Source organism: Brachycentrus maculatus, unplaced genomic scaffold (assembly GCF_059751285.1).
Source record: "Brachycentrus maculatus isolate JH-2025_06_01 unplaced genomic scaffold, ASM5975128v1 h1tg000044l, whole genome shotgun sequence".
Lineage (NCBI taxonomy): Eukaryota > Metazoa > Arthropoda > Insecta > Trichoptera > Brachycentridae > Brachycentrus > Brachycentrus maculatus.
The window spans coordinates 313,190-332,858 of NW_028280798.1; the positions used below are offsets into that span (position 1 = coordinate 313,190).

General features: G+C 41.0%; 1 protein-coding gene across 2 annotated transcripts in view; it reads left to right on the forward strand.

Moving 5' to 3' along the window:
* The window catches only part of LOC148312299 (protein son of sevenless-like), a 53,148-nt gene that overhangs the window by 23,458 nt on the left and 10,021 nt on the right, over positions 1-19,669 (forward strand). For both annotated transcript variants that reach the window (XM_088277513.1, XM_088277514.1), the window contains exons 13-24: positions 649-781; positions 2,022-2,196; positions 9,416-9,518; positions 10,381-10,537; positions 11,437-11,670; positions 12,568-12,663; positions 13,732-13,914; positions 14,838-15,000; positions 15,917-16,038; positions 16,677-16,793; positions 18,426-18,555; positions 19,061-19,190. In XM_088277513.1, the coding sequence (XP_088133639.1) occupies positions 649-781; positions 2,022-2,196; positions 9,416-9,518; positions 10,381-10,537; positions 11,437-11,670; positions 12,568-12,663; positions 13,732-13,914; positions 14,838-15,000; positions 15,917-16,038; positions 16,677-16,793; positions 18,426-18,555; positions 19,061-19,190 (1,743 nt within the window). The remainder of the gene's footprint in view (positions 1-648; positions 782-2,021; positions 2,197-9,415; positions 9,519-10,380; positions 10,538-11,436; positions 11,671-12,567; positions 12,664-13,731; positions 13,915-14,837; positions 15,001-15,916; positions 16,039-16,676; positions 16,794-18,425; positions 18,556-19,060; positions 19,191-19,669) is intronic.

Sequence of the window (19,669 nt, forward strand, 5' to 3'; positions counted from 1 at the left end):
ATGCAAAAACGACACTTTTTCCCCTGTAGCGGGTAAATATTAAGTTAAAAATATGCCGCTTTTGCTGGGATATAGTACATTTTCTGGGCATTCCGAAAACATGCACAACTGAAAATTGACGATTTTTGATTTATGACATTCTTGAAAGGAGTGAGCGATATACATAATATTCTAGTAAACCACTAGCTTAATGCTAAAGTTTTTATTTATAAAAAGTGTTTAATTCAAAGTTTATCCACTTTCCAAATAAAATATAACAATTTCTTCAAACCCTCATCCACACCCGATGGTGCATAGGGCACTGCATCATTTAAATGCAGTGTTATCTTGATTAACACACATGAAGGAAAGGTGATCAGCCCTCAGCTCCAGGTGCCGGTCCAGGGTAATATAGAATAAATATTACAGTGAAAAAATCAGTCATATTCTTTTGACCTCCCCTGGGAATCGAACCTGGGACCTCCAGAACGGTAGCCGAGCGTGCTGACCATTACACTACCGAGGCGGACAAAACTTTAAATTTAATTAAATTTACTCTTAATTTATTATTTTTACCGGAAGCAGCGTGATGGTTAGTTAGTTAGTTTTTAGTTCTCTCACCTGATGTAGTACTAGAGAACCCTTTGTCTGATGAATCTCTGTCCGCAGCATCCTCCTGGACCTGGAGAGGAAGCACCCGCTGAAGCTGCCGCCGCCCTCGCTCTACCGCTTTGCCATCCCGGACTCTCCGGACAACATCGTCCTGGAGGAGCGCCAGAACTCCGGAGTGCCGCTCATCAAGGTACGCCGTCGGTGCTCTGCCCCCTTACCAGCTTTCAAAGAATTTCATAAAATTTATTAGAAATCACTTTTTGCAAATCCAGACTTGCGCAAAGACACTCATTCGTCATGGCTCCAAAACTGTTCAACTTATTCCACAAAGACCATTTGATAGATGTTAATTCCCTAAGTTGGAGTTGGCAAAAGAAGGTTGAAAGTAGACTGAATGCAGTCGAAATGCCATCTCTCAGAAGAATGTGCGACAAAACGATGTATGATAGATGTTCAAATACTGAAATAAGGAAGGAATGCAAAGCTGAGATAAGCATTATCCATAAAATTAAGAAAGGCGTGGTGAGATGGTTTGGACATGTAGAACGAATGAGTGAGGAAAGAACGGTAAAACAAATTTATGATGCAAATGTAAGTGGAAAAAAGAGAAGAGAAAGACCGAGAAAAACATGGCACGATCAGGTATGCCAAATACTTGAAAGTGGTCAGGTTAGGAGTCGTAACAATCGGCGGGTATGTATGAGGAGATGCATGAACGTGGAAGAGGCAAAGAATGTTTGCAAAGACAGAGTGGTGTGGCGTTCTATTCTCTCTGCCTACCCCTGCGGAGAAGCGGCGTGATGGTTAGTTAGTTAGTTAAAAACACATAAAAAATTCATATTGTTGTAATTGTTTCGCCTTGTTAGGGCATTATCAGAGAATGTCCTATTTTGCCTTTTATGACTAGGTTTAATATAATCTAAATGAATGCCTCCGCCTCCGTGGTGTAATGGTCAGCGTGTTCAGCTACTGTGATGGAGGTCGCTGGTTCGATTCCCAGGGGGGGAGAAAATAAATATTAGTGATTTTACACTGCTATATTTATTTGATATAGTCCCCGGACTGGTCCCTGAAGCGCAGGAGTGATCACCCTGCCTTCATGTAAGTAACGATCAAGACAACGCCACGTCAATTCGACGCAGTGCCCTATGCATCATCGAGTGCGGACAAGGGTTAGAAGAAGAAAAACATTTAAGGAGATGCATGAACGTGGAAAAGGCAAAGAATGTTTGCAAAGACAGATTGGTGTGGCGTTTTATTTTCTCTTCCTACCCCTGCGGCGAAGCGGCGTGATGGTTAGTCATGTAAGTAACGATCAAGATAACGCAACGTCAATATGACGCAGTGCCCTATGCACCATCGGGTGCAGATAAGGGTTAGAAGAAGAAGAAGGAATGAATACGCGGTACATGTGATTGTCTCCGTTCCAGGGCGCCACGTTGCTGAAGTTGGTGGAGCGGCTGACGTACCACATCTACGCGGACCCCATGTTCGTGCGCACCTTCCTGACCACCTACCGCAGCTTCTGCCGCCCGCCCGAGCTGCTGCAGCTGCTCATCGAGCGCTTCAACATCCCCGACCCCAGTCTGGTCTACGACGCCCCCGGTACGCCTTAGTTATGCGAAGCACCCCTAGTTATGCCTGTAATATACAGGGAAACCTCTATCTATCTTTAACAAGACCTGTTGAAATAAACTATGAATGCGGGATTAAGAGGTCAATACACAAGGAGATACCATCCCGTAAAGATAGATCCCTCCTACAAGGGTACCCCCTTCAATTTATCCCTCAAATAGCAGCCATAAACCTTCCACTCAGAAGCTTTCGATACCTCCAACAAGGGTCCCCCCTTCAATTAATTCCTCAGATAGCATCCATAAACCTTCCACTCAGAAGCTTTCGATACCTCCTACAAGGGTCCCCCCTTCAATTTATCCCTCAGATAGCAGCCATAAACCTTCCACTCAGAAGCTTTCGATACTTCCTACAGGGGTCCCCCCTTCAATTTATCCCTCAGATAGCAGCCATAAATCTTCCACTCAGAAGCTTTCGATACCTCCTACAAGGGTCTCCCCTTCAATTAATTCCTCAGATAGCAGCCATAAACCTTCCACTCAGAAGCTTTCGATACTTCCTACAGGGGTCCCCCCTTCAATTTATCCCTCAGATAGCAGCCATAAACCTTCCACTCAGAATCTTTCGATACCTCCTACAAGGGTCTCCCCCTCAATTAATTCCTCAGATAGCAGCCATAAACCTTCCACTCAGAAGCTTTCGATACCTCCTACAGGGGTCCCCCCTTCAATTTATCCTTCAGATAGCAGCCATAAACCTTCCACTCAGAAGCTTTCGATACCTCCTACAAGGGTCCCCCCTTCAATTTATCCCTCAGATAGGAAGGCATAAACCTTCCACTCAGAAGCTTTCGATACCTCCAACAAGGGTCCCCCCTTCAATTAATTCCTCAGATAGCATCCATAAACCTTCCACTCAGAAGCTTTCGATACCTCCTACAAGGGTCCCCCCTTCAATTTATCCCTCAGATAGCAGCCATAAACCTTCCACTCAGAAGCTTTCGATACTTCCTACAGGGGTCCCCCCTTCAATTTATCCCTCAGATAGCAGCCATAAACCTTCCACTCAGAAGCTTTCGATACCTCCTACAAGGGTCTCCCCTTCAATTAATTCCTCAGATAGCAGCCATAAACCTTCCACTCAGAAGCTTTCGATACTTCCTACAGGGGTCCCCCCTTCAATTTATCCCTCAGATAGCAGCCATAAACCTTCCACTCAGAATCTTTCGATACCTCCTACAAGGGTCTCCCCCTCAATTAATTCCTCAGATAGCAGCCATAAACCTTCCACTCAGAAGCTTTCGATACCTCCTACAGGGGTCCCCCCTTCAATTTATCCTTCAGATAGCAGCCATAAACCTTCCACTCAGAAGCTTTCGATACCTCCTACAAGGGTCCCCCCTTCAATTTATCCCTCAGATAGGAAGGCATAAACCTTCCACTCAGAAGCTTTCGATACCTCCTACAAGGGTCCCCCCTTCAATTTATCCCTCAGATAGTAGCCATAAACCTTCCACTCAGAAGCTTTCGATACCTCCTACAAGGGTCCCCCCTTCAATTTATCCCTCAGATAGGAGCGATAAACCTTCCACTCAGAAGCTCTCGATACCTCCTGCAAGGGTCCCTCCTTCAATTTATCCCTCAGATAGCAGCCATAAACCTTCCACTCAGAAGCTCTCGATACCTCCTGCAAGGGTCCCTCCTTCAATTTATCCCTCAGATAGCAGCCATAAACCTTCCACTCAGAAGCTCTCGATACCTCCTACAAGGGTCCCTCCTTCAATTTATCCCTCAGATAGCAGCCATAAACCTTCCACTCAGAAGCTCTCGATACCTCCTACAAGGGTCCCCCCTTCAATTTATTCCTCAGATAGCAGCCATAAACCTTCCACTCAGAAGTTATCGATACCTCCTACAAGGGTACCCCCTTCAATTTATCCCTCAGATAGCAGCCATAAACCTTCCACTCGGAAGCTCTGGATACCTCCTTCAAGTATGAATTGGATTCGGAAACCTGTTGTGTTTATTCATGGCAATCAGTCAGAGTTGAGTTTCGACCTTTGTAAGAGCACGACGCACAAAAATAAAGTTAAATTAAAAATACATAAAATCGTAAAGTTGTAAACAATAAATTATATAAAGTACTTGGTAGTATATTGTGAGGTGTTTTTATTATATTATATAAAATAATAAAAGTGAAAAGGTGATTATACGGCGGTTTCTGTGATATTATTGTAGCAATTCTGGGCTAAATAAATCGATATATACCATACAGTAGAAATGACCAGAGCTACGTCAGAAATAGTGTCCACGCTAAGCGAACGAGTCACAGAACTAAGCATGGAAATAAAAGATCTCAAAAATATAGTACTGGAACAAAGCAAAATAATTCAATTATTATTTAAAGATAATAAGATATCCCAACCGAGCGATTCTCTATCTTATGTGGACGCAGTTAAAAAAGTATATGTAAGTAAACCAAGACACACACTCATAATATCATCAACTGATCCTAAAGACGATAGCAGCGAAATTGCCAAGGTCATAAAAACAAATATTAATGTATGTGAACTAGGCGTAGGTGTGGAAGAGTTCAGGAAAACGGCCAATAAAAAAATTATTATGAGTTGTGGAAGTAAAGAGGATAGTAAAACGCTTAAACAAGCCATTAACAAATCCACAAACAGTAAGATCAAAGTGGAAAAAGCAAGTCAGAGGAAACCGTTGCTGATTTTTAAAAATGTTCTAAATGACACCAAAGAAGAAGATTTTATAAATTATTTGATAAAACAAAACAAACAGTTAAAAAGTATAAGTGAAACGGACATTAAAATTAAATACAAAAAACGCACTAGAAATGATCTATTATGTCATGTTGTTGCTGAAACTAATCCAACTATTTGGAAAGATCTTGTACAGGCGGAAAAGGTAAACATAGGATTCCAAGGAATCACGGTACAAGACGAGACGCCACTGGTGCAATGTTTACAGTGCCTAATGTACGGACATACTAGACGATTTTGTGAGCGCAAACTGACGTGCTCGTATTGTGCAGGGGAACATAAGGCGCAGGAATGCAAAAGCAAGCAAGATGCGGCGACATCGCCAAAATGTGTAAACTGTGCACAAGGTCTAAATGGGCACACGGCTTTCAGTGCGGAATGCCCGTTGAGGAAAAGGATGGAACAAAGGGCGAGAGCAAAAATACAATATTGCTAATATTGACAATTGGTTATATGACTATATAGATGAGGCAGAAATAAGTAACCTGAAATACGAACGATCAACTTGTCTGAATAAATGGATTCAAAATACTCAGAGTAATAGTATCACGTGCATTCAATTAAACATAAGATCGCTTGCTAAATATTGGGATGAATTAAACGTTATTTTGAATAAATGTATAAATAATATTAATATTATTACTATATGCGAAATATCCATAAAAGAAACTGATATTAACTTATTTAATATTCAAGGATTCAATACTTTTTACTACTGCAGAAAAAAAAGAAAGGGTGGTGGAATTATTATTTATATAAAAAATAATATAATATTTACTCAAACAAAATATGATCTCGAAAGTGAGTATGAGTGCGTAGGGGGCACATTAACGTTAGAAAACAAAAAAACTTTTACTTTGTTGTCGATTTATAGGCCACCCAAAACGAATAAATTAATTTTCATCAACAAAATTGATAACCTGTTGAAAAATATTAAAGAAAAAGGAGATATAATATTTATTGGTGATATCAACATAAATTTGATGGACTCTAAGGATGCCGTTGTTATGACATATGAAAATATGATGGCATCACATGGCATGACAAGATGCATAAAGGACACAACTAGGGAAGCTGTCATACAACAGATCACGACTAGCTCGTGTTTGGACCATATTTATGTGCGTGATAGGGAGTGCGTACTACTACAAGCTTGTGTTCTGGAGTGCGCTATTGCTGACCACTACATGACTGCCGTCTCCATCTCTACTTCCAGGAAAAAACAAGAAAGTAAACACGAACAGTATGTATACCTCGCGGAAAAAAATATCGATTTAAATATGAAGAAAATACAGTGGCATCTCTTATTAACGGAAACTGATCCAAGTATTCTTTATAATAAAATTAAAATATTCTTTAATGAAGTATACGAAAATAGCAAAATAACATTGAAGAGCAGAAAAGATAATAATACAGGAAGAAAAGCGTGGGTAAATCCTGATTTAATAGAAAAAATCAAAATAAGAGATATGTTATGGAGAAGATGGAAAAATTCACCAAAAAACACAAGGTTTCAAGAGCAATACAAACTGTATAGAAATAAAATTAATAAGATTATTTTGAAAACAAAAGCTGCGTATTACAATGAAAAATTTAAAAACTGCTATAGTAACATCAAAGCTACATGGAATGAAATAAACGTAGCGATGGGAAGAAAAAATAAAGCGGACTGTGACACTGTCTTAGAAAAATATTTTATGAAAACGAAGTCAGCTGTGGAAGTAGCCGAAGAGTTCGCAAATTTCTTCGAGGAGGGGGTTAATAGTCTAACTCATCAATGTGTAATTAAAACTAGCAAGATGGAACTCGATCATAGACCACACTCCATGTACTTGCCGAGAGCCAAGGTGCCCGAAATCGCAATTATTATAAAATCAATGAAAAACACAAAAACAACAGGTATAGATAACATTAGGATGTACGACATTAAAAAATATAATTTATTTCTAGCTCCTATTATAACTCACCTTATTAATTTAATAATGGACAGTGGTCAAATTCCAGACGAACTAAAATATAGTATAATAAGACCTATACATAAAGGAGGAGACCACTCATGCGTAAATAATTATAGACCAATTTCATTACTATCGTCAATTGAAAACATTTTGGAGAAGTATGTATCGATTCATCTAGACGTATATTTGGAAAAATTTGAAATAATAGACAAGTATCAATTTGGATTTCAGAAGAAAAACAGTTGTGATGACCTGCTGCAAAAATTCTCCGATAAAATTAATTGTAGTTTAAATAACTTAAAGCGCATTATTGTTATTTTCATAGATTTTACTAAAGCATTCGACACTATATGTCACGCAAAACTGGTCAGTATATTAGAATCAATAGGCATAAGGGGAAAATTGCTAAACTTCTTTAAAAATTATCTTACGGGGAGAAAAATGAAAATCAGAATCAAAAATGTTCTCAGTAAAGACAAAAAATATTTATCTGGAGTTCCACAAGGTTCGATTTTAGGACCAAAACTGTACATAATATATGTCTCACTGATGAAAAAAATATTTAAATATGTAAATAGATTTGTGTTCGCCGATGACACAGCTTTAGTCATAGAAAGTGAAAATCCATTAGAAGCTAAAGAAAAATTACAATATGATTTTAATCAGCTTTTAAAATGGGCGCATGATTTTGGACTCTTAATCAATTCAAAGAAAACTAAATGTATGTTTATTAGTTCACCTCACTTTGCTGCCAAATTTGCACAGATAGGTAATATTATTGCACACAATTTTGACTGTTTGCACAATAAAAAGCAACAAAATTGTAGTTGCGATAGGATTGAATTTGTGGGCGAATTTAAATATTTAGGTTTATGTATAGATAATAAGTTCAAATGGGATGCGCATATTATAAAACTCTGTGATCGTCTGCGGGCTCTAGGGAGTACTTTTTATAAGTTGTACTTTATCCTGCCTAAACCAACCTTAAAGATTATATACTGTTCTTTAGTAGAATCCTTAATAAGATATGGAATTAAGTCTTGGGGACATTCGACAAAAACAAATTTAAAAATGGTTCAAAATCTGCAATATTCCATAATCAAAAAAATTGTACCCAGTCATATATATAATCAAAGGGACAATCCAATCTTGTTATATAAACATTTAAAATTACTGCCGGTACGTGGAATATTGTGGATGAGTATCATCGTTGAGCAACAAACTAGACAAAAATATCCACATCTTCTAGTACACAACCATGATACACGATTTACACAAAACGAAGGTCTGATAGTCCCAAGAATCAACAATAAATATGGAAGTCGAACACTGCAATATATCGTTCCGAACATTTTTAATTTGTTGCCGACGGATGTTAGAGGTCAAAATAAAAGATGGAACAAAGGCAAAATAAAGGAATGGGTAAATGATCAAGAGTTAATTTTATGAAAATTGTAAAAAAGATTATATTGTTAATTTTTCTCCTTTTTTGTGTGTATATATTAGGTTAAAATGGTTAAAAAACAATAAAAAAATGTATGCAAAAAGAACTCCACCGACAAGACACACAAGGTGGCTTGGTGGGTCTCTGCAAAATAACTTTTTATTTTTATTTTTAATATATGTTAAAAATTGTGATTTATAAAAATAAATAAATAAATAACTGCCTGTGCGTCGCCGCCAGCTGTACATATATAGCCTCCGAGTGATGCACTGCTTTGCGGGGTGGAGATTTGTTCTATTGTGTTGTTACTGATGGATTGTTTTCCCGATTTCATGCTGCAGTGCCCAGGAAAAAGAAATGCTGTGAATCCAAACAGGGTTCACCCGATTTAGGTAACATTCAATTCAATTCAATTCAATTTATTCAATAATTAATATATACATTACAAACAAACATTTAAGGCGTATACATTAAAAAAACAAATTAAAAATTACACAAGAAGACTCTTGTTAAATGTGTAGAAGAATCTCGCTTCGGAAAACTCCTTCGGACACATGGAAAAGATCAATATCCAATGTGATATTGTTCAACATAGCGGTAGCTCTTCCTACAGGCATAACCATCGGCAGGTTGGTCCTGTGTATAGGAATCTGAAACAATCTATGTCGACGCTGTCTTAGGTAACTATCGGGAACATACAGACCAATGCTCTGGATAATTTCAGGATTATCCATCATACCGCGCAACAATCGATAAAAATGCGTAATCAAACATATCGCATGCCGCCATAGGCTGGTTTACACACCAGCCTATGACAGTCGTAAGCCCCGTAAACGCCCTTCCATATTCTTATGCGTGTATTTTTTATAAAATTAAACAACTTTGTTTTCACTACTTTTTTATTGGTACACTTTATCCAACCGGTTTCGACAAGAACCTTGTCATCATCAGGGTTTATGTACTAAATTCTAAAACATGTACTTAATAGATTTCAGTGTAAAATCATTACGGACGTCTTAGCGCGTTACATAACCGCCGATTTGAATTTTCGATTGACTTTTCCAGAAAAATCAGAGACGACGGTGGCGGAGACGGAGAAACTCAGCACCAACTCCTGGGAGGACTTCAAGCGGTACCGCAAGGAGTTCCTGCAGCCGGTCCAGTTCAGGTTAGTCCATCTTATCTAAATGATGAAGTTTGATCTAAACTGCTGCATCGTTAGGGTGTTATCCTTGTGTTATTGTTGTCTCTCAGTGTTGTGGTTAGGACTTTGTGGCAGCTTGTGAGATAGGGTTGTCCTTTTTTCACTTTTTATCTGTCCATGTTTGTTAGGATTGTGATAGCTTGTGTGGGATGATCAGGTACGCCAAACACTTACTGAATGTTTGCAAATACAGAGTGGTGTGGCGTTCTATTCTCTCTACCTACCCCTACGGAAAAAAGTTAACAAATATGTTATATGTGAGTAATGCGATTAGTTTTTGTTTTGTTCGCCTCCGTAGTGTAATAGTCAGCACGCTCGGCAACTGTTCTGGAGGTCCCGGGTTCGATTCCCAGGGGGGTCAAATAAATATAAGTGATTTTTTCCACTGTAATATTTATTCAATATTACCCTGGACTGGTCCTGAAGCGGGGGGCTGATCACCTTTCCTTCATGTGTAAACGATCAAGATAACACTGCGTTTACATAAAGCAGTGCCCTATGCACCATTGGGGTGCGGATAAGGGTTTTATATAAAACGACGAGTTAAAAGTATGCCGCTTTTGCTGGGATATAGTACATTTTCTGGGCATTCCGAAACGTGCATAACTGAAAATTGACGATTTTTGATTTATGACGTTCTTGAAAGGAGTGAGCGATATGAGTTCTACGTTTAATAGAAAAAAAGCACTTAGATCTGTTTTTTTAATAAATAATTCAAGACAAATTTTAAATGGGAAACAAACTTAGGTAATTAATGTCTAACATATAGTCTTTGTGGAAGGAATCAAACTGTTTTGGAGTTATGAAAATTTTGCATTGGTTCCAGGGTTTTGAACGTGCTCCGGCACTGGGTGGACCAGCACTACTACGACTTTGAGAGGGACCCCGCCCTGCTGGAGGCCCTCAAGGTCTTCCTGGACGGCATCACGGGGAAGGCCATGAAGAAGTGGGTGGAGAGCGTCATCAAGATCGTCCAAAGGAAGGTCAGTAGCCTTTCCCTTACTGATCATCCAAACATACGCACGTCCGTACACACAAAATAGACTGTTATGTTTTTGAAAATGCCCTAACTACAATTTTAGGCGAAACAATTGTCACAAAATTGATTTTTGTGTTTTTTTCGCTATTAAATACAACTATTAATTAATTTTTACTTACAACATTTTGAGTGTGTCCAAATACTACAAAATCTGGATTATCTCCAAGAAATTTAATAAATATTATTAATTAAATTATTAATATAAGAGTTTCTGCTTAATAAAAAGCTTCTTTACATCTCACCAATAGATGTCTCTAGTGAAGTTCTAGTGATTCAATAACAAGGTTTCTAAATTGGTTCATATATATAGAACTTCCGAGAATTTGAGTAGTGTGGTTGTCAATAATGGGTAGAATTGGTGAATGTTACACGTGTGTAAAGTGATCACACAAACCAGCCTATGACGGTTGTCAGCCCCGTAAATGCCCAGACTTCCATATTCTTCTTCATCTTTGATGAGATGTCAAAAAATAATATAATTTTTACTTAGTAAATACCACTATTTCTTAAAATCTACTGTGACACGTGTTTTGATGCATTCCGCATCATTTTCAAACACCGAAAATGATGCGGAACGCATCGAAACACGTGTCGCAGTAGATTTTAAGAAATAGTGGTATTTACTCAGTAAAACATCAATTAAAAAAGGATAGATTTTACCACAAAGTGACTGCCGAATCAATTAATGAAAATACAACTGAGTAGATCCAAGAAATCAGTGTTTTATTAAACATTTAACACATAAATTAAAATGGAGTTCTGCAAATTAAATGGCAAGTCTATAAATAAAAATGACTTGTTTGCGTGGATGAGTGTCCAATGTCGCTGTGCCGGTGTTTACAGAGCAGCAGCGCGGAGGCGGAGCGCGGGCGGGCGGCGCTGCCGGCGGGCGGGGAGGGCGGCGCGGCGGAGGGCCCCGGGCTGCCCGCGGCGCCGGCGCCCGTGTTCGACCGCGTGCCCCCGCCGCTGGAGTGGCAGGGCGGGCGCCCCGAGCGCCGCGACTGGAACCTGCTGGCGCTGCACCCCATCGAGGTGGCCCGCCAGCTCACGCTGCTCGAGTTCGACATGTACCGGACGGTGAGTGCCTTACTACAATCATAACAATTGTGGTGGCTCGCCAGCTGATCTCCACAACCCTTTGTATCCATTTGAAGGTGGCTCGCCAGCTCACACTGAACGCCTTAATCTACATAGTTCTTTGTGGTGGCTCGCCAGCTATCTCCAAAATCCTCAGTATCTATATGATGGTGGCTCGCCAGCTACTGTTTTCCATGTTCTAACTACATACAATTAACTTATGGTGGCTCGCCAGCTCAAAATGATTGCTTTAATCTACATGTTCCTTGTGGTGGCTCGCCAGGTCATCTCCACAACCCATAGTATCCATTTGAAGGTGGCTCGCCAGCTCCCCTCACTTTCCATGTACTAGCTACAGTAAAGTTGTGGTGGCTCGCCAGCTATCTCCAAAATCCTTAGTATCCATATGATGGTGGCTCGCCAGCTACTGTTTTCCATGTTCTAACTAAAATTAACTTGTGGTGGCTCGCCAGCTCAAAATGATTGCTTTAATCTATATGTTCCTTATGGTGACTCGCCAGGTCATCTCCACAATCCTATGTAAGTATCCATATGAAGGTGGCTCTCCAGCTCCCCTTTTCTCTGCTCTAACTATAATTAACTCTTGGTGGCTCGCCAGCTCTACTCACTTTCCATATATGTACTAGTTACAAATAAATCGTGGTGGCTCGCCAGCTCATCTCATTTTCCATCTAGGATAGAATTATGGTGGCTCGCCAGCTTACACTGTTCGCTTTAATCTACATAGCTCCTTTAGGTGGCTCGCCAGCTCTCATTTTCCATGTTCCGGCTGCAATAAGATCGTGGTGGCTCGCCAGCTCACCTTTGTACTTGTATGCACACCACTACTGCACAGTCTGTTTGAATGAAATTGATATAATAATGTTAATTTTTCAGGTGAAGCCGTCAGAATTAGTGGGAGCCGTCTGGACCAAGAAAGACAAAGAGACGACAAGCCCCAATTTGCTTAGAATCATCAAACACACAAACAATGTGAGTGATACAAACTTTCCTTTGAAACATCACAGGACACATTTCAATCAGACCCGTGACCCGCAGTTCGCACGAAAACTCGATGTAGTTCAGGACTGGTACCTGAAGCGGAGGGCTGATCACCTTTTCTTCATCTGTTAAAAAACTAACTAACTAACTAACCATCACGCCGCTTCTCCGCAGGGGTAGGCAGAGAGAATAGAGCGCCACACCACTCTGTCCTTGCAAACATTCTTCGCCTCTTCCACGTTCATGCATCTCCTCATACATACCCGCCGATTGTTACGACTCCTAACCTGACCACTTTCAAGTATTTGGCATACCTGATCATGCCATGTTTTTCTCGGTCTTCCTCTGCTTCTTTTCCCGCTAACATTCGCCTCATAAATTTGTTTTACCGTTCTTTCCTCACTCATTCGTTCTACGTGTCCAAACCATCTTAACACACCTTTCTTTCATCTGTTAATGATCAAGATAACACTGCGTTTATATCATGCAGTGCCCTATGCACCATAGGGTGCGGATAAGGATTTGAATCAATGAATTTGGAAGAAACAATGGCCGTACCCAGCAGGCTGTGATTTTTTTCAGCAAAAATGTGAATGCTTTTCGAAAGATGACTGTTAATTTGATAATATTGATAAATTGTAATACTTTAGTATTTCTTGATGAAGATGAAAAAAAATATGGAAGTCTGGGCATTTACGGGGCTGACGACGGTCATAGGATGGCTTAAGTGATCACTTTACACACGTGTAACATTCACCAATTCTACCCATTATTTACAACCACACTACTCAAATTCTTGGAAGTTCTATATATATATGAACCAATTTAGAAACCTTGTTCTTGAATCATTAGAACTTCACTAGAGACATCTATTGGTGAGATGTAAAGAAGCTCAAAATGTAAATTGTACGTTTTGTTAGTTGGTCACTTTCTCCTGTATGACTACGATATGTTAATTGAAAATAAATTGAAATTGGAATTGGAGGGCGCATTAACGCGCTCGTGGTGGCATACCAGTTAAAAATGTGCCTAGTTGAGAGTGATTGGTGGTTGTTGCAGTTCACGCGGTGGATAGAGAAGTCGGTGGTGGAGGCCCGGAACCTGGAGGAGCGGGCGGCCATGCTGTGCCGGGCGCTGGAGATCATGATGGTGCTCCGCGAGCTCAACAACTTCAACGGCATCCTGGCCGTCGTGTCGGCCATGGCCAGCGCCTCCGTCTACCGCCTCAAGTACACCTTCCAGGTGAGCGCCGACTCGGGCAATACCCACTCGTGTCTATTGTGAAAGGAATGTTCATATTCTCCCGTTTTTAAATCACATTCTCAAAATACATACGTTTTTAGCTCCATAAGGGAAAGGTTAAGTGGAAACTAAAGTACTTGGTACACACTACTTTTCAGCTTACTTGGCGGCTGCGAAAAATCATGCATTACGTTCAACAGATGGCTCTGCCATTGTCATTAAAAAACCTTTTCTGTAGTTTTTCCAATTGTTTTACTTATCTTCTTCTGTGTCATGTCAGGTCCACTATCACTTGAGAGTAATTGTCCTTGTCTCGGGCAGCTCTAGACAGCGCCTCGATAGTTCTGATCCCCTACCAACCTCAGTATACTAATCACAAGTAGCCGCAGCACCCAATTCCCATCTGTACAATGTTTGCGGGCGTCTCTCGCGCTCTACCTGAAGTAAGCTAATAGAACGCTCGCAAGCGTCTCCCGCTCTCTACCGACAGTATGGAAAAGGACCCTAATTATACTCTGGCAGTCTGTCGCCCGACCCTCAGTATACTAATCACAAGTAGCCGCAACACCCAATTCCCATCTGTACAATGTTTGCAGGCGTCTCTCGCGCTCTACCTAAAGTAAGCAAATAGAACGCTCGCAAGCGTCTCCCGCTCTCTACCGACAGTATGGAAAAGGACCCTAATTATACTCTGGCAGTCTGCCGCCCGACCCTCAGTATACTAATCACAAGTAGCCGCAACACCCAATTCCCATCTGTACAATGTTTGCAGGCAACTGTCTCCCTGCTCTTGCTGTTTGGAGCACATTCATTTTGTCTTGGGCGACCTTCTCACACCTCGTGGACCCTCCACCAGGTGCAATAGCTCGTACTTGTCTCGGTGATTGGTAGTTGTGACGCAGTGTGTGTGTGTGTGTGTGCAGCTGCTGCCGGCGCGGCTGGAGCGGGCGCTGGAGGAGTGCCGGGAGCTGAACTCGGACCACTTCCGGCGCTACCAGGAGAAGCTGCGCAGCATCAACCCACCCTGCGTGCCTTTCTGCGGCATGTACCTCACCAACATCCTGCACATCGAGGACGGGAACAAAGGTACCTAAGCTACACTGTGACCTAACCTAACCTAACCCAACCTACTCCTCTGGAGACTACACTGTGACCAAACCTAACCTAACCTAACATACCATTCAAGAGCACCTAACCTACACTGTGACCAGACCTAACCTAGCCCAACCTACTGCTCTAGAGACTTGAAGAACTACACTGTGACTAGACCTAACCTAACCTGACCTACCATTCAAGAGACTCAAAGAACCCTACCTAACCTACACTGTGACCAGACCTAACCTAGCCCAACCTACTGCTCTAGAGACTCGACCTGGCCCAACCTAACCTATGCTGTGATCTTATCTAAACCAACCTAACCTAACGCAGGTTGGGTTAGGTTAGATTAGATCACTTTCTTCTTCTTTCTCCATGTTTGCTCGCATACGGCCTGACGTCTCCAAGTCCCTCTCCTTGGCTTCCTCCCAGGTCAGTCCTGCATCTCCAACTTCCGCCGAGTATAGTCGGTGAATGGTTGTCAGCTGAATCCTCGGTGTTGGAAGAAGAGACACGAGGGATTAATGCTCTCAGGTGGCATCCTAAGGACATGTCCCAACCATGTCCACCTTCTCCTCTTCAGAACCTCCAGTATGAGGGGCTGTTGGGTTCCTCTCCTAACATCCTCATTCCTGACCAAGTCATACCACTTTACCTCCAGTATTTGCCTCAGACACCTTTCTTCTTCCTGGCTATATCTCAATTTATCATCCTTGCAGACTGCTGGGGTCAGCTCTCCTCGTCCTCAGGTTGTAGGTCCTTCTGTTATGGACAATATAACCTAGGCCTTGCCTTTGAATCATGTTATCTTTTGCAGCATCCATAAATTTTCATCTATTTAAAAAATTTGCTAGTTCCATACATAACCTAAACTGTCATCTCATATTTGGTAATGGTTTTTTTCCAGATTTCCTCCCGAATTCGGAGCTGATCAACTTTTCCAAGCGGAGAAAAGTGGCGGAGATCACGGGCGAGATCCAGCAGTACCAGAACCAGCCCTACTGCCTCACCGTGGAGCCCGGACTCCGGGTGAGCCCATCCGTTCCGTGTCGGCCACGAGCCCATAGCAGCAGACATCCCGGGCAGCGGGATCCAAATGCCACGCTAAATAACACATTTTAACATCTCACCTTCACATCTGGAGAGGAAGAAGAAATCATTATTTCTCTCTAAGTCTAATTATTTGTCTGGCTTTGTGGTGTAATGGTTGGCGTTTAGCTACCGTGCTTGATGCGGTCCTGGGTTCGATTCCCTGGGTTCGATTCCCTGTGTACGACTACGACCGTTTAGCTAATCGAATTTATGCGTAATCTGTTCACGCACCAATCCGAAAAAATATGGACAAAAGCACAAGCCAATCCAAGCCAATCATCGTTTTAAAACGCTAACTGACGTGCCGGACGGTAACATTCCGTGTAATTAGTGGACAAGCACCCTTTTACTTATTTTATACTACCCTGGACTGGTCCCTGAAGCGCAGGAGTAATCACCTTGCCTTTGTGTAAATAACTATCAAAATAACGCGGCACTATCAAAATCACCGCGGCAATACGAGGCAGTGCTCTATGCACCAAGGGGTTGCGGATAAGGGTAATAAGAAATAAAGAGAATAATTAGTATCTATTGTTGATTGCGTGTGGTGTAATTTTGTATTTTGCTCGTTGCAGGCCTTCCTGGAAAATCTGGCGCCATTTCCCGGAATGGGGGACAATGAGATCCAGGACTATCTGTACAACAAGAGTCTGGAGATCGAGCCCCGGCACGCCCGACAGGCCCCCAGATTTGTAAGTGCCCTGTATTAACACATTTCAAGGGGTTATGTTATTCTAGTCCGCTTGGCTTTCGGGTAAAGGTTTTTACTTATTTTTTTTTTACTATATGAGTATCCTGGACTGGTACCTGAAGCGGAGGGCTGATCACCTTTCCTTCATGTGTAAACGATCAAGATAACACTGCGTTTATATAAAGCAGTGCCCTATGCACCATCGGGGTGCGGATAAGGGTTTTATTATTATTATTTAAAAAAATAATAAAAAAAATCTTGATAATCACCAATTACAGGAGTTACCTTTCATATTATTATGTAATATAATACAGATTTGTAATAAAGTATTTGGACACACTCAAAATGTTGTAAATAAAATGCTTCTTTTCACCTCACCAATAGATGTCTCTAGTGAAATTCTAATTTCGAAATTGGTTCGAATATATAGAAATTCCAAGAATTTGAGTAGTGCGGTTGTCAATAATGGGTAGAATTGGTGAATGCTTGACTGGACGTGTGTAAAGTGATCACGTAAACCAGCCTATGACGGTCATCAGCCCAGTAAATGCCCAGACTTCCATACTGGTTTTATTATTATTTATGAGTATTGAAATTGATGAGATTTTTATGCCTACGGGTTTGGAGACGTACCCGTCTCTTCGTCAGGACAATCACTACCACAGCATGCAAACAATACCACCCTCCACCACCATAGCACCATTTACACACTCAAAACTACACAAATTGTCTAACGCATGCTATTTTTGGTCGACCTGAAGACCAACATGCACTAAATGTTTCAGCACAAACATGCGTTACGAGCCGAGGTTAAACATGCACTTTTTATAAAGGTTTTTATTTGCTATAACTGATTTCAGTGCACCGTTTACTCTGTTCCCAGCATTCACTCCCCTTTTTATATCTTTAATCAGTCTTTCCATCCCTAGAAAACATACTTCCCAAGTATACAAAATCATCTACCTGATCTGTAATTTCCCTATTTACCAAAATTTCACACTCAGATCTACATTCATGTATGTATTTCAAAAAACATATTTTTAAATTTAGCTTTCGGTGAAAGGTTTATAATTGCTAAGTAAATGAAGTCTACCTCAGTAGTGTAATGGTCAGCATGTTCGGCTACCGTTCTGGATGTCCCGGGTTTGATTCCCAGGGGAATCAATGTTGGTGATTTTTTCACTCTGATATTTATTCAATATTGCCTGAAGCGGAAATCTGATCACCTTTATTTTGTGTGTTAACAATCAAGATAACACTGCATCAATATGATGCAGTGCCCTATGCATCATTGGGTACGGATAAGGGAGGTAGAAGAAGAAGTTAAGACCGTAACAAAGTGATTAGTATATAATATTCATATAAAAACATTGGATAATTCCTTCTTTTCTGCCTTTGAAATGAGGCCGGTATGAAATGGTTTAACTATGAATGGTTTAGTATAATTATGTTGCGTGTGCTATATATGAACATCTGCTGTTTGCAGGCCCGCAAGTGGCCGGACCTCTCGCTCGAGTCCTGATAATTCCTTCTTTTCTGCCTTTGAAATGAGGCCGGTATGAAATGGTTTAACTATGAATGGTTTAGTATAATTATGTTGCGTGTGCTATATATGAACATCTGCTGTTGGCAGGCGCGCAAGTGGCCGGACCTCTCGCTCAAGAGTCCGGGCATCAAGCCAGCCCGGGCGCGGCACGGGCACTTCAACTCGGGATCCACCATGACCATCGGCAGCGCGGACAGCAACTCCGACGACACCACCAGTGAGTACGCCATTCCATCATTCCTCGTAATTAAGGAAATTTAAATAAATTGGAGATTACTTGAATGTTTTTCGCAGATACTTGCGGCACATTTTATAAACTTTATGTAATAAAACAACTTTGTTTTAACCACTTTTTATTGGTACATTTTATCCAACCGGTTTCAACAAGAACCTTGTCATCATCAGGGTATATCGCTCACTCCTTTCAAGAACGTCATAAATCAAAAAACTTGATTTTTCATCTAATATTGTCGGGTTGTGGTCCTGTGGTTAGTGTCGCGGACTCTCCAAGTCAGAGTTTCTCGGTTGGAACCCACTCTACCACAATTTGATACCTATTTCTAATAATGAGCCGCTCAGGCTCACAGAAATAGTATGAAATTGAAATATTTGTGAAAATAATAAAAATACAAATATTTCTCTTTTTAAAAAAATAAATAAATAATAAAAATAAAATATAACCACTTTGTTTTTAACCACATTTTGTATTGTTACTGTTTTAGGTACCCTGCAGCTGTCTCCGACGGCGTCGCTATGGGACGGGCAGTCGGTGGCGCTGTTCGGCTCCAGCGTCAGCCTGCACCATCCCGACGAGGAGCTGTCTCCGAAGCCCAAGACGCGACCTCCCAACAGGTGAGCAGAATGCATCCTCTCTTCTTCTTTCTACGTTCGCTCCCTAGGTGAAGCACATCGCTCACTCCTTTCAAGAACGTCGTAAATTAAAAATCATAAATTTTCAGATGTGCATGTTTTTGGAATGCCCAGACAATGTACTATATCGCAGATAATTCTCGTGATACTTCTCGTTATTCATCATCTCGGTCACTGAAAGAAGCAGCCCTGGACCATAATACGAGGAACACCTCAACATTTTTTTGGAGGGTGTTGAATATACGAAGAAAAAAGTTTTGTTTCAATTAATCTGTTGGATACTGTATGTCTCATATGCCATACAGTATCGAACAGATTAATTGATCACACACGCCTTGTATATTATTTGCTCCATGTGCTTATCCTTCTATCTTGTCTTGTTGTACGGCCCAGGAAGTCTTAAACATAAAATAATAATAAAATAACAAATATTAACCGGATCCACGCGGCTCGCATAACCG